Source organism: Rhinolophus ferrumequinum, chromosome 15, assembly GCF_004115265.2.
Source record: "Rhinolophus ferrumequinum isolate MPI-CBG mRhiFer1 chromosome 15, mRhiFer1_v1.p, whole genome shotgun sequence".
NCBI classification, from domain to species: Eukaryota; Metazoa; Chordata; class Mammalia; order Chiroptera; family Rhinolophidae; genus Rhinolophus; species Rhinolophus ferrumequinum.
Window position 1 is genome coordinate 41,734,038 of NC_046298.1, and position 14,638 is coordinate 41,748,675.

At 55.7% G+C, this 14,638-nt stretch overlaps 1 protein-coding gene across 2 annotated transcripts; it reads right to left on the reverse strand.

The window, feature by feature from the left end:
* Positions 1-25: 25 nt before the first annotated feature.
* ERCC2 (ERCC excision repair 2, TFIIH core complex helicase subunit) lies at positions 26-14,398 on the reverse strand. Of its 2 annotated transcripts, none has more exons than XM_033128912.1 (23): positions 14,359-14,398; positions 13,947-14,046; positions 12,890-12,967; positions 12,753-12,815; positions 12,471-12,584; positions 10,645-10,761; positions 10,434-10,550; positions 10,003-10,126; positions 9,814-9,910; positions 9,512-9,645; positions 9,264-9,432; positions 7,405-7,523; positions 5,155-5,224; positions 4,997-5,066; positions 4,795-4,896; positions 3,650-3,713; positions 2,982-3,103; positions 1,563-1,655; positions 1,408-1,480; positions 1,147-1,217; positions 867-1,010; positions 580-723; positions 26-124 (listed from the first exon to the last, which is right to left on the reverse strand). In XM_033128912.1, the coding sequence occupies exons 1-23, from the start codon at positions 14,361-14,363 to the stop codon at positions 32-34; spliced, it is 2,283 nt and encodes a 760-aa protein (XP_032984803.1). In that variant the 5' UTR covers positions 14,364-14,398; the 3' UTR covers positions 26-31. The 2 variants fall into 2 exon arrangements, with proteins under 2 accessions (XP_032984803.1, XP_032984804.1); XM_033128913.1 differs by lacking the exon at positions 14,359-14,398 and adding an exon at positions 14,137-14,270.
* Positions 14,399-14,638: the final 240 nt, after the last annotated feature.

Consider the following 14,638-nt stretch of genomic DNA (forward strand, 5'->3'; position numbering starts at 1 on the left):
GCACCTTTTGTAGCCCTGCCCTCACCTCATGCTACAGCTGCTGTGCAATCTGCTCGATCCTCCGCAGCGTCTCCTCCGACTCCAGCTGCTCCAGGCTGAGCAGGGACAGGCCCAGCTGATCCTCCTGCAGGAGAGGGACAAAGAGGGAGGGTCAGGCCAGAAGCCGGGGAGACAACTGCTGCACTTCTGCACATGCCCCAGATGGGGACAGAGAGGTGGCTCACAGGACAGGATGCATGAATTTCGAAACACCCATATAATGCAGAGAGTGCCATCCCTCTAAACAGAAGACGGGCCAGAGGAGGAAGGTGGCAGCCAGACAGCTGTGTCCCAGCTAGGGAAGGATCAGCTTTCCAGAGGCCCCACCACCTGTGCCTGCTCACCTCACCTCCTCCGGCTCCCATGCACCTGCTCACTTACTGGAGGGGGACACGCTGGTGGCTGTAGCCCTTGACTTGCCCCCAGCCCCCCAGCCTGGCATGTGGGCTCACACAAACCTCTCTGTCAAGGGCCCTTCCCGGAGGAGGAGCTTAGCCTGGGAGGCTGAAGGGAAGTGAGGGCTGGCTGACTCAGGCTCACCCGGTGGAATGGCTGTGCCATCTGCCGCAGGAAGTACTTGGCCACCTGGACCCCCTCATCCACAGTCAGGTTGAGGTTGGCATCAGTCAGGTGTTCTTGGATCCAGCGGGGCAGCTTCCCCCGCTTGTCCGCCCGGGCAAACCGCTGGGCAGGAGGGTGGGAATGAAAGGGAGAGTGTCAGGACCCTGGGTTGGGGGTCGGGGGGCATTCAGGCCACCCTGCCCAGCTCTCCCCATCTGAAAAATGACTAGGGAACAGCCAGGTTGGTGGGGCCCCTGAACCCACACCTTGTCAGCAAAGACCATGAGGCCGTAGTCTGTCTTGCCCCTGATGGCCCGACCCACACACTGGGCCGCGTGGCGCATGGCATCGAAGGTGAGAAAGTCGTTCTCTCGGATCTGGAACTGGTCCCGCAGGTATTCCAGCCGTGCCTGTGGGTGAGGAGATGGGGGAGCGGTCCCCTCCTGCCTGTCCCTCCACATTCAGCCCCTTCCTCACACCACAGAAGTCCTGGGGTTGGGGAGCAAGAGAGGCCTTAACATCCTCCGCACCCCACGTGCTGCTCACCTTGAGAATGCGGCTCTGAGTGTAGACATAGGGGACGCCAAACATGATGACGGCCCGCCCGAAGTGGTGCACTGGAAGGAGGGGGCAAGAGGGGGGTTACCAGTGTGACAGGCTGGAAAGCCACCCTCCGGTGGCCCAGGAGCGGGGAGACAGTGGGTGTGCTCCGAGGGTCCCTGTGTGTGCCCGGGCTGTGGGTGGTGCCCTGGGGGAGCAGAAGAGTCCAGGCAGGCTCCTGGGGAGGGGAGAGCCTAGTCCACTCACCAAAGTCGATTCCCTCCGACACTTTGCCTCGAGCCACTGACAGCAGGATGGCCCCACGGCCGTTCTCGCAGGCCTGGGGGGGGGAGGCCAGGACAGAGCTGCACCCCTCAGAGCTGCCCCCTCCGGCCCCTCTCAGTATCCCCCACCCCCCTTACCTCCTGGTACTTCTCCAGGGCGACACTGGTCTCAGCCCCATCTTGGGTCTCGATAAAGAGCAGTTTGTTCCTCTGGATGTTTTCGAGGATGCCCTAGGACAGGACACCGGGCAGGCCAGGGTGTGTTGGCAGCAGGATTAAGCACACAGGCGTCCTCACCTCGCCCCGGTTCCCTTCTGTCCCCGGCAGACTCGGGAGGGAGGGTGGTGGCACTGGCACGCCTCACTTCTTTTGGGGAGCCCTGTGACCTGGGTAGGGAACCAATCCCCGCATCTCATCTTTTGGACAAGGGGGTAGGCCTGGGGCCCAAGATGGCCAACTGGGACACTCTACCCGCCCCACAGCCAGTGACAGTGGAGAAGCTGAGGTAGGACAGGCAGAGCCAATCAGAGGCTGCCGGGAGACGTCAAGTGATGCTGTAATAGACACGTGATCAAAGACACAGACAACAGAATGGAAGTTCCAGAAGACATACCCCCTCACAGATGGACACCTGTGCCGTTCAGTGGGGAGAGCTCTTTTCAATTAATGGGGCCGAAGCAACTGGATTTCCATAGGAGAAACAAAGGAACCTTGACGCCCAACCTCACACTATCCACAAAGATGAATCTGAGGTACCTCACAGACCTAGCTGTGAAAGCTAAAACTACAAAACTTTCTAGAAGGAAACACTGGAGACTATTTTGGTGACTTTGGGGTAGGCACAGGTTTCTGAAATAGAACACAAAAGGCACTTGGGATGAGGCGCTCAGGTGGCCAACAGCCACCTTTCCCACTGTGGAAAGGGCCTGTCTGAGGAGAAGACCAGGGTCCTGGCTGTGAGTGGATGAGGTCCCCACCCCCACCATTCCCTGGTGCTTGGATTAGCCAGTTCCCTCATGTCACCCCAAAGAGCTTGCTTTCACCTCCTCCCGAGAGCTGGGCCATGGAGCACTCAGAAGCAGAAAGGACAAAGCTGTACCCCCTACCCACATCCTGTCGCCACCCAGTGCCCAGCTCCCAGTCTCCAGAATGCCCCAGGTCCGTGCCCACACACTCCCCAGTAGATTCTTTGTCCTGAGTCTCTGTCCAGCCTTAATTCTCCAGAACCTTCCATTAATAACATAGCACGCAGCTGGAGTCACACTTGCTACCCAGTGTCTCCATACCATAGATATTGGGGGGACATGGTCATGGGGAACCCAGAAAGGGGGTGTGTGGTTACCTCTCCTGAGGGGTTATGCCTTTGAGGGAGGGGCCCACGGAGTTGTACACGATTTATTCCTTAAATTGTTCATATGTAGCTTATACACCATCCTGTCACCTATGACACGTCAACATTTACAACACGAGGAGTAAAACGAGCACACAGAGGAACAGAGCCAAGAGCTGAGGAGCCAGGAGCCTTCAGGTGCATGGCGGCCGGGGTGGTGAGAGTACCTGCTCGTACCAGGAGGCCACAGTGCTCTCCATGTACTGGTAGCTGGTGAAGAAGGCCACGATGCCATCAGGGACCACGGCAGACATCTCCAGCAGGAGGTTTCCATAGTTGCGGATCACCGCTGTGAGGGATCACAGATTGCACCCTCTGCTGGCCTGGGTTCTCCTCCCCACTCCCCATCAGCGTTCCTGTCTAATGCCCGGTCCTGAACTTGGGGTTCCCAGAAACCCCACTGAGGCCGTCTGTAGGGCTATTTATCGCTCACATTCCACTTCTTCCAGGCTCTAGGGAGGACTGTCCCCCCCCACCCCCTGAAGTTAGGCATGGCCATGGGACTTGCCATCGCCAATGAGTGCACAAGTGGCCGTGTCACTTCCATCTGAGCACCTTTGTTAGCCAGTATACAATTCACCATGATCACCACGATAACCTCTTGTCACACCTCACCAGCACAGTGATGTGTCCAATGGTGGAGGGTCCCAGAGAGGTGACACTGGGCAGGCCCCCACCATGCCCCCTCAATGGCATGTTCCGTGGGCAAGAAGTAACCTCTGTGTAAAGCCACCTCGAATTGGGGGTATTTGTTACTGCAGCAAGTCTTAGGCCATACTGACTGATAAATCTCCCCTCTTGGAACCCAAATAAAAGCCCCTGGGCAGCAGCATACCAATATCTTCCCGGGTCTCAAATTTGGAGCTGATGGCCACCTGGTCGTTGCCACGGCCAACGATCTGGAGACAGCAGGAGAGGTCACAATAAGCGACGCAGCAGCAACCAGTCCCACGTGTGAGTGCTGGTAGCCAGCTAATGCTGTTCTAAGCTTTTTATAGACATGGTGTCACTGAATGAATGCTCAGCTACCCTGTTATCAGCACTGCATGGAAGAATGCCCTAAGGCTCAGAGAAGGTGAATCGCCTACCCAAGGTCACACAGCAAACAAACGGCAGAGAGGGAACAGGACCCAAGTCTGCCCATGTCCCCAGCTAGCAAGTACGCTCCACTGGCGCCAGCCTCCCGCCAGTCGGTTCCAGGAGAATGCTCCTCACCATGACCGTGAGAGCCCCTGCTACAACGCCACAAGCAGCCTCACAAAACCCTGCTGCAGTGTGGTCAGCACCAGTCCACAACCCCCGGGGGCAATTCCCAAAGCCACAATACTCGGGGGAGTCCAGATATTTAAGTTTGGCACAAACTCAGCGTAGGGAAACCTGCCCTCCCCGAGTCTATTCAGAGTCCTGACTTATCTCCCTTTTTGGCTCTACATGCTTCGCTGATGAAATAATCACATGACTCTAACTGGAGGTTGCTGCCCACACCCCACTGGGCGTGGTACACAGCACACGGCACAGGCCTCGTTTCTAAAGTCGGGGAAATTCTCAATTCTCAAACTTCTCAATTCTAAAGCACATCTGGCCCAAGGGCTACAGATGAGCGTCTGAGGTTCCGTGTTACGATGCCCAATTTACACAGGAGACTGAGGCAGCGCAGGAGGGGCACTTACCAAGGTCACAGACAGATGATAAACCGGGCAAAGCCACGCTAACCAAGAGCCAGGTCCTGGGCCACGTAAGTGTGTTACACCCCTAGGCTCACGCTACCCTCCACCACCCGGGGAGATCCGGGAGGAGGCATTTCCATTTCACAGATGAGAAAACTGAGGCCGGGGGTGTACACCCACGGGAAGAAGTAGCATCAAGCCCAGGTCTGTGTGCACCCAGAATCCGTGTCCTGAGCTGTAAAGCTCTCCTGCCTGAGCAGTGGCGGGAACAAAGAGAGGAAAGGCGGCCGGTCACCCCACCTTTCCCACATACCATGGGGCACAGGCAGACCCGGGCCAGCGTCATGGTGAAGGTTGCCATGGTGACAGGGTGGAAGTCCAGGATCTTGGGGTAGATGTCCAATGGGGACAGCGTCTGTAGCGGGGACAGCAGGACAGATCTCAGTAAGACTGGGCAGGAACTAGGAGCCCCTCAGGGGAGAGCTGGGGACTGGGGGGTAGAGAAGGATCCTCACCCCAGAAGTGATAATGACAGACTGGAAGCGCTCGAACACAGGTTTGATAGCCAGAGAGGCATCCATGCAGCTGTGGGGAGCAGATGAGGATGATGAGGGCCTGGCTTGGGGGCTGGGGCCCACGGTCTGTTCACGACCCCACTGGGGTTGGGTCTCACCTGAAGTGCAGGATGGGGTTGGCAATGGTCGGGGTCCTGTCGTCAAAGGGTTCGATGATGATGGTGAAACCTACAAAGGGCCAGTGAGATTCCCAGGGTGCCAGCAGTAACCATGCCCATTTAGCTAGTCCCCAGTCCCCACCCCCTTAGTGAAAGGAACCAGTCACCAGCAGTCCAAGCCTAAAACCCAGGTATCTGAGTCCAAAATTCACCCCAACCTGTACACTTCTCCCCAGGACCAACACCTGTGCAGATGTTCATAGAGGATCCAGAGCAGAGAGCACCAAAGATTCATTCTTCAGTCTCTCCCAGGGCCGTAAGGGCCCGCCCTGCCACTCAAACCAAAGCCTCGATCCTTCTCCCACTACTTTTCTGTCTAAGCCATCAGGAGGCTGTCAGCTCTGCCTCCAAAGTCTATCTGCTACCTGGCCACTTCCGCCCCCCTCCCCAGTTCAGCTGCCACCACCTCTGCCCAGCACTGTAGTTGCCTCCTTTCCTCACTGGGCTCCCAGCTCCTACCCCTGCTCCCTTCACAGTAGCCAAAGGGACCTTGTGAAATCCTGAGTCAGGTCACACCCCTGTCTTGGTCAGAAGCCCCCCACAGCTCCCCATACCCTTCCTGGGGTCCAGGCCATTCCGACCCATTTTCTCTTGCTCACATGCCTCCTGCCTAACTTTCAAAAACCAGCAGTCTCACTCCACCCCAGGGCCTTTGCACTTACTGGCCCTACTGCCTGGAAATCTTCCCAAGGTGGCTGGTTCCATTTGGTCATTTGGGACTCAGCTCAAATGTCGACTCCTCAGAACGGCTTTCTTCCCTGGCCACCCTGGCCACTGCAGGTCTGCTCCAATATGACAACCTATCTGTTTCTCATGAAAACTGTGACTTTCTGGAATTATCTTCCTTGTTTGTTTGCACCTTCACTACCTATCTTCCCCTCTAGAATATAAATCCCAGAGGTCCTGGAAGAGGTCTTTCTTGGTTCCTGCCTGGCCTGTTTATTGAATAGATGGATGAATTCACATATTCAATTTCACTTAGTTAAAAAAAAAAAAAAAAAGCCAAGTCCTCTGTGCCCAGCCCTGTGCAGGGGACACACCAGTAACTGAGACATCTCTGGCCCGGTTCTCTCAGGGCTCACGATCCAGTGATGGGGACATAGACCTGTCCCCACTGACCACCCGAAGTGGGCAGGGCTGGGATGAAGGAGGCCAGGGGACCCAGCCCTGCCCACTTGAGAACAGCCTGGGGGTCAGAGAGGGCTTACTAGAGGAGGGGACATCTCTACTGAGCCAAGAACTGAAGGCTGAGGGGGACATAGTTGGAGGCTGGAGGATGGGGAAGGATATTCCAGGTAAAAGAAAGTGACGTATTGGTAGATAGGTAAGTGGGGAGGAGAGGAGAAAGATAGCCTGAGAGGGGAGACAGAGTGGGAGGGGGTGTGAACACAGAAGGAAGCTTCCCGTGGGACTTGCTGCTTGAGAGGCTCTGGGGTAGGGGGACAGACTCTCTGTCCTCCTGCTGAGGCCGGGCCCAGCCGCAAGACATCAGACAGGCCTGACCTGGTTTCCTGGACAGAGGAGTAATCCCCAGGGATCAGACTCACCTCAGCCAGCTTAAAGCTGAGGAAGGGGAGGGAATGCTGCCGGATAAAGGCGCTAAAGCCTCCGGATCACTTCCCCTCTCCCTAGCGAGCTGGAAATCTGAGTATCATCAACTGTCTCCCCCTTGCTCCCCACACCCAGGCACCAAGTCCCAGCCTCTTTACCTCCCACATCTCTCTTCTCCCCCTCCCTTTCTCTCGTGCAAACCTGCCCAGGCTCCTCCTCTCCTGACCCCAGTCCCTGCCAGAAGAATCTTTCTAAAGTGCAAATCTGCCTCTGTCCCTCCCTTGTTCAGAACCTGCCATGGCTCCCCAGTGCCCTCAGATACAGAACGATCAAGTCCTTACTGCACCCTGAGTGTGAGTTCACCCCACAGAACTTCTCTGGCCTCATCTCATACCATCGCCATTCCCATCCTTCTCCAGTCTGCAGCCAGAGGGAGCCTCTGAAAATATAAATCTGAGCACAAGGCTCACTCACTCAAGAACTGCTGCTGGCTCCACAGTGCCCTCAAAGTCCAAACTCCTGCGCACAGCCCTACAAGGTCTGAAGTGTCTGAGTCCTACACACAATCCTCTGGACTCTGCTGGGATCATGACTGTAGCTGCCAGGGGGCCCGGCAGAGGCAGGAAGGGGTGCGCTTACCCTTGGAGTAGGTACTGACAAGAGTGGCGAAGTTAGCCAGGAGGGTGAGGGGGGAGAAGTCAGCGAGGTCGGCAATCTCCAAGGTGTGCAGGAGGGAGCGGAGGCGTTCTGCGCAAAATCTGGTGGGGAGGCAAGAGGAGGTCGGGGGTAGTGGGAAGCAGACAGGATCAGCAACCCTCCTCCAACAGAGCACGTGGACATGCCTCTGCCTCCCCAGGTGACTGGGTTGCTACGTGAGGGCAGGGACTGGGGCTGTGTCACCTCTGTGTCCCCACATTGTACATCTGCATGTCATGCAGGGCCACGGCGGTACCATGGCACACACAGAACAATAATCACACATCCCAGAGTCATGTGGTCACACGTCACACAATCTGGTATGCAGGTCTCAGTCAAAACAGGAAATCCACAACCACACCTAGAATCCCAAAGTCACAACATGCATCCTGCACGGCCGCACGGTCATTCGCTTGCACCCAGAACCTCACACCGTCTCAGTCACACTCGGCCACCCTGGCGACACATACAGCCTCCGAGTCCCACATGCCCACACACCCTCGCAGTCACACACACTACATCACACTCATGCACACACAAGACCAGCGCCCACAAACAATGATGGTCAGGCTGAGGCTCTCACCATTTGGGGGCAGGTCATGGAGAAGGGCCACCTGGCTCGGACCCAGGTGGACAGTCAAGAGTTTAAAACCTCTCTCCTGGACGTCATTTCTTCAAGTCTGTCTTCTCTTCTCCCCCACCCCACCCCTACCCCTCTGGGCTCCCCCATCTCAGCCCTCCCGGCTCTGGGTCGTCCCTGTCGGGGGATGGGTCTATCTCCCTGCTAGACTAAGCCCAGGAGGGCAGGGCCAGGGTTGTTTGGGTCACCACGGTGTCCCCAGCACAGCAGGCCCTCAGGGAACATGTGTTGAGCGGCTAATGCCCTATCTTTGCCTTCACAAGTCTCCCATTGGGGGCAGGCTGCCCCACCCCCTCAGAGACGGGGCAGCCAGGCGCCTCAAAGCCCTACAGGCCTGGCTTCGCACAACTACCCCACCCAGTGCTGTGTGACTCTGGGCAATGGCTTCCACACTCCAAGTGACAGTGTCCTCATCTGCAGCATGGGGACACCATACTGAGATTCCAGGAGATACAAAATGTAAAGTGCTTAGCTCATCCTCAGTGCTCAAGACAGAGTAGGTACTTATATTGCTGCTTGCTCATTTAACCACCATGGAAACTCTAGAATAAGATGACCCCCAACCCATCTTACAAAGGAGGAAACTGAGGTTCAGAGAAGACCAATGACCTACCCAAAACAGCAAAGGAAAAGTACGGGGAGCCCCATCCTACTTTTGCCCTCAGGTCCAGGGGACAATGAGAGGCACCAGTGGGAGGGGAAGGGGTCCAGGAGGTCTGGGGCGTTCCCCCCAGCTCACACCCTGCTGGGCCTTTTCAGGAGCCCCTCTTTAGGGCCGCTGTCGCCCCTGCCCCTGTGGCCTGGGGTGGAAATACCTCTGAGCTCTTGGCTACCCAGGGGCCTTGCCACCCTTGATGGCTCCTCTGCCCTACCCACCCCTCCGTAAATAGTGCCTCTGTCAAAATCTCTTCAGGTAAGGTCTCCGATCAAGCCATGTGCTGCCTGCCAGCCCCCTGCCCAACACAGGGACGGAGGACCAGCTCTGACCTTGCCCTTGGACCTGCCTGCTCTGGCCAACAGGTGTCATGTGTGCTCCCTCCACACTCCTTATTTATGGCTGACAATGGCCACATGGTGGCCACAGGCGCAGAGGCTCTGCGAGGATCAGGGCCTGCCCCCCGCCCCACAGGGACCAGAAACCCCTAGCTACGTGGGGCCGCACCTGAGGGGCTTGCGCTGGATGCACACGCGCTGTGCCAGGCTGCTCAGGAAGGCCGGGGGGCTCTCCTGCACGACGTGCTGCACGCGCAGCCGCCACTTGACGTACTCCAGCAGCCGCCGGAGGAAGCCCAGGAAGTGCTCGGCCGTGCGGATGGAGCCCGGCACCGCCTCTGCGGGGAGCAGAGGTCAGCTGCCACGCCACAGGGAGAGTGGGGCCGGGGGAGGGTGGCAGCGGGGACAGCAGCTCACCCTGCAGCACCTCGTCGGGCAGCACGGGGTTGGCCAGGTGCGCGTTGGTCTCCCGGGCGGTACTGGCCTCCCGCAGCCCTTCCACCAGGCGCCGGTACTCCTCCCGCAGACGCTGCTCGTCGGTCTCCTTGATCCTGCGGGGAGACAGGTTGTAGGAAGGGCAGGAGACACCTGAGAGGGCACTGCGATGGGGCTGGTGCCCCTGGAGGCAGGTCAGGGAGAGAACAGGGGCTTGAGAGAGGCAGGCGCTGGCTGGCTGGGCGAGGGCCAGCACAGGGTCTACCAGCCACTCGGGCCCCCACCTGAGCACTGTCTTCTGCAAGGTCTCCAGGTTGCCCTGGCATCGGTCCAGGGTCCGGCGGGTGAGGTTGACACTCATGGAGTCAATGCAGACATTGTCTGTAGAGGAGAGGAGAGGGGTCTGGGCTCCATCAGGCAGACGGGGCAGCCGAGGGGCTGGCGTCACTTCCTTGCCCTGGCTCCCTCCTCACCAATGTTGTGGGCCTCGTCAAAGACCACCACGGCCTTGCGGGCCAGCTCCTTGGACACCAGGTCGGCAATCTTGGGGTCCAGGAGGTAGTGGTAGCTGTAAACCACCACGTTGGCATGCAGGATCTGGGGGGCCGAGGAGGGCAGTGTTACCCCAGCCTAACTGCCCCCTCTACCCGCCCACACCACCACATCACTCCGTCACAGGTCCACAGAGGTTAGGCAAGGAAAGACAGACACAGGCAGATGGACAGGCAGACACAGACGGACAAGACACAGAGGCGAGGTAAGGCACACATATAAGCAAGTTGATAGAGACAGAGAGGCACAGACCCATAGGGAGATACAGGCAGACAGACACAGGTAACCGGAAGGGCAGGCAGCCTGTAACCCTCACACACGCCCTCTTCCCACCCCCTGCCAGCCTCCTCACTGAGTAGCGGGCAAGGAAATATGGGCACCAGCCCTGGCGCCGCCCCACGGCCTTCAGGTCATCCAGGTTGTAGATGCCAGCGGGGAGGGGCACTTGGCGTCCATGAACGTCAAATTCCTAGGGCGGGGCAAGAGGATGCCTGGGGGTCAGGGAGATGGGGGCTGTCACAGGGGCCTGGCTCACCCTCCCTTAGCCCTGCCCCAGCAGGCACCTCGTAGAAGCGGCAGTGGGGCAGGCTGGGGTCCTGCTGGTACTGCGCCCGCACGTAGGAGGCCGTGAGGCTGTGGCATTTCCCGTCGACATCCTTTCCAAAGCGCAGGGGCGTCACCTGGGGAGATAGGGGTACATCTCAGCCCCGAAACAGGCTGAGAAGCCCAACCACTGCTGGAACCTGGGGCTCTACACCCCACAGCTGGGTGCAATGGGAGACTGTCCTGTCTGGGGTGAGACTCGGGGATTTGGGCAAAACACAAACCTCAACCTGTTTCATTATTGAACAGTTAAGACACTTGGGAACTTATTGCAGGGATGCAAGAGTGGCAAAATTGTCACTCTTTAATTATTACTTGTAAAACACTAAGCCCTATATACAATGGATTATTCTTCAGCCATAAAAAAGGAAATCTGGCCTTTTGCAACAACATGCAGGCACCTCCAAGGCATTACACTAAGTGAAATAAGTCAGGCAGAGAAAGATAAATATCGCATAATCTCACTTACATGTGGAATCTAAAAAAAATTAAAAAAAGAAAAAAGAAACAGAGAAGAGATTGGTGGTTGCCAGAGGCAGGGTTGGGGGGTGGGTTAAATGGGTGACGGGGGTCAAAAGGCACAAACTTCCAGTTATAAGATAAATAAATTATGGGCATGTAGTATACAGCATGGTGACTATAGTTAAAAACACTGCATTGCATATTTGAAAGCTGCTAAGAGAGTAGACCTTAATTTGCATCACAAGAAAAAAATGTATAACTATGTAAGGTGACAGATATTAACTAGACTTATTGCAGTAATCATTTTGAAATGTATACAAATATCTAATTATTATGTTGTACACCTGAAACTAGTATGTCAATTATACCTCAATAAATACAAAACATTAAGCCTTGAAGATTCTTTAGCTTGTAGATAAAGGATAACTGCTTTACTTTTAAGATGCTCAACCACCCAGGACCCTGGCAAGGTCTAAGAATAAAAGGAGGTTCTGATTGCACAGTATGAGAACCCACGGTCGCCCTTGCCCTGCTCTGTCCCCTCCAAGTCTCTGTTGGTGGTATCATCACAGCCCCGGGCTGCCTGCCCTCAGAACAAAACCTTCTCCTTCCCCAAAGGGAAGGCTCAAGGCTGCCGTCCCTTCCTTCTCCTTTTCCCATTCCATCAGTCACCAAGGCCTATGCTACTTCTCTTTAATTATTATCCATCATACGTATTATTTCTCATATATTCTTACAAATAATGTTATAGAATATATATTCCATGAGTTACCACACATCAAGTGCTTAGAACAGTGCCTGGTGCACAGTGAGCCCAGTGGCTTTTTAACATAATTCAAAAATAACAAATATTCTATGTGTGATAGATCTATTAATATCGTGGCAGTTTCTAATACCTTTTAGTTCTTTGTACATGCTAAGGGTACACATGCATTAGCTCACCCAATCTTATCAACAACTGTACGAAGCAGGTACTTATTTATCCCCATTTTACAGAAAGGAAGACCGAGGCCAAGACTGCAGAAATCTCCTCTCCAAGAGTACATAACTAGTAAGTTACAAAGCCAGGAAACTAGGCCTGCCAGCCTCCAGGAACTGCCTTTTTAACCTCTCCCAGGCTGGGGGAAAGTAGGAGGGCTCCCCAGTGGTATCCGCGCCTCAGCCATGAAAAGATGAGTTGGAATTTTACATGTGAGGAGAGAATTCTATGCGTGGCCCCTGCGTATCCCCCGAGAGGTCTAGTCTGAAGATCTAAAACTCCTGGTTGAATGTAAGAGTTTTCTCAACCCTGGGGCTTTGGGTGAGGGGAGGAATGGGCACTCACCTCAGGATGAATACACAAGTTCTTTCGGGAGCTCAGAGCCAGCCCCAAAAACGACAGCTTCTCGCCTTCCTGTTTCTCATAGAAGTTGAGCAACTTTCGAAGCTCCTCAATCACCTGTGCCAGAAGAGAAGGGAGGGGGAACTCAGCCTCACTGAAAGCACAAGCCCCTGCCCAACCAGGCCCCAGCCTCCCAAACACCACCCCCAAGCTGCGATGGCAACCACAGGGGGACCAGCGAAGTCCGGGGAGAGTGAGGAAGCACCGGCATTGGCTCTAGCTCACCTTCTCAATCTCAGGCACAGTCCTCGAGCAGTAGATGAGTTTAGTCACCTCCAGTGGATATGCCTGCGGACAACAAAGGGTTCAGCCCATCCAGCCCTTTCCCTCCTCCCCTTCCACAGGCCCAGTGGGTCACTTACCCGCTGGTACGCCATGATCAGGGCCAACAGGGACACTGTCTTCCCAGTGCCTGAGGGCATTTCCAGGACTCCATGGCCCTGTGTGTTGGGATAAGACATAGGCTCTCACAACTCCCTCCAGAATGCCACCATCTTGAAATGGCAGGCCAGCACAGCAATTAAATTTGGGCCCCAGGGGCAGTGGGTCTGAACCCTTCTTTGCTGGGTGGTCTTAGGCAAGTGCCTTCACCTCTCTGGCCTCAGTATCCTCATCTCTAAAATAGGCCTAATAAGCTTTTTTCATAGCATGATTATGAGGATTAATGAAAAACTGGGGGTTAAATATTTGGCATAGTACCTGATATACAGTGAGCCCTTTTTCTTTTAATGTAGCAAACAAACAACTTCACACTTCCTCTGTGCCTGGCAGTATTTCTAAGAGTCTTACATCAGGGTTTGTGAAATTCAGCTTTATTTATATTTTGGAGCCGAATAATACTTGGTTGTGGAGGGGCTGTCCTGTGCACTGCAGAATGTTTAGCAGCATCTGTGGCTTCAAAACATTGTATGCCAGGTAGCACCCCCACTCCACTAGTATGCCAACCAGGAATGTCTCTAGGCACTGCCAATGTCCTCTGGGAGTCAAAATCACCCCCAGGTGACAACTGCGACCTTACTTAGTGAATTAACTCATATAACCCTCACATTAACCTCTGACTTAGGTACTATTAAGACGCCGATTTTGGAACAGGGAGATTAAGTGATTTTCCCAAGGGGGCACACAGCTGTGGGTCCAGAATCCCAACCCAGGTAGCTGAGTCCAAAATCTACATATTCCCAGCCACAGAGTAGCTCAAGCTTTGATAAAAGCCAGCTACTGCTATTATTAACTTATTTTTGTTTCTTTTTGTTTTCTTCCGTTTATTAACTATTATTATTTTAGGTACTAGGAAGTTTTGGAGTGCTGGCTCCCCAAGGACCTCTAATTTCTAATCTAGACCTCCTGCAATCTCAGTCTCAGCCGCCTGCGTGGAAGCCCCACCTGTCAGGTGGGTAACGGCGGACGGGGCCCACGCACCTTGGCGTCCAGCGTGCGTTTGAGCTCCAGCATGTAGGAGAACTGCTCGGGGTAGATGTAGTCGTACGGGAAGTAGACCAGCAGCCCGTCCACGTTGAGCCTGGCCGCAGGGGCCGTCGGGTCAGTCCCGGGTCCCCTAAGCCCTTCTTCAACCCCCACACTCCCCTGCCGCCGGGCCGAGGGAGGTTACCTGCCAGGCACCGGCCTGCGGGTCCCCCCGGATACACCCCCGTTCCCCAGGAACCTCTGGGTCTCCTCGTTATCTCCTCGCTGCCCATTCCCGTTACCGTACCGTGGGTCCCCGCGGCTATCCCCTCCCCATCCCTTCAGCCTCCCCTCGCCCCGCGGGGGCCCCGGGCGCGCCCACCGGTCCCCCCATCTTCCAAGTCCCCACGCCCAACCCCCCTCTCACTTCATGGCGATGGCCGGGGCGAGAAGCGGCACCGACCCGCCCCCTCATGAATATTTAGTGCGGCAGGATCCGTGGGGCGTCCTCAAGGGGCCGCTGCACCTTCCTCACGACGCCACTGGCGGATCCCTCCCGTCACTCTACTGGGGTAGAGCCAATCAGGATAATGCGCATGCGCACGGCAATACGAGGGCGGGCTCGCCGGGAGAGGCGTCGCTGAGGATCGCCGAAGACCAAGAACAAAACATGGAAGAAAGAGAACCGAGAGAATCGATCCCATTCA

Coding starts and splice junctions, on each gene's coding strand:
- ERCC2 (XM_033128912.1), bottom strand. Junction 9,911..10,002: donor TGACGAGGCCCACAACATTG/GTGAGGAGGGAG, acceptor TCTCCTCTACAG/ACAATGTCTGCATTGACTCC. Junction 724..866: donor TCATGGTCTTTGCTGACAAG/GTGTGGGTTCAG, acceptor CCTCCTGCCCAG/CGGTTTGCCCGGGCGGACAA.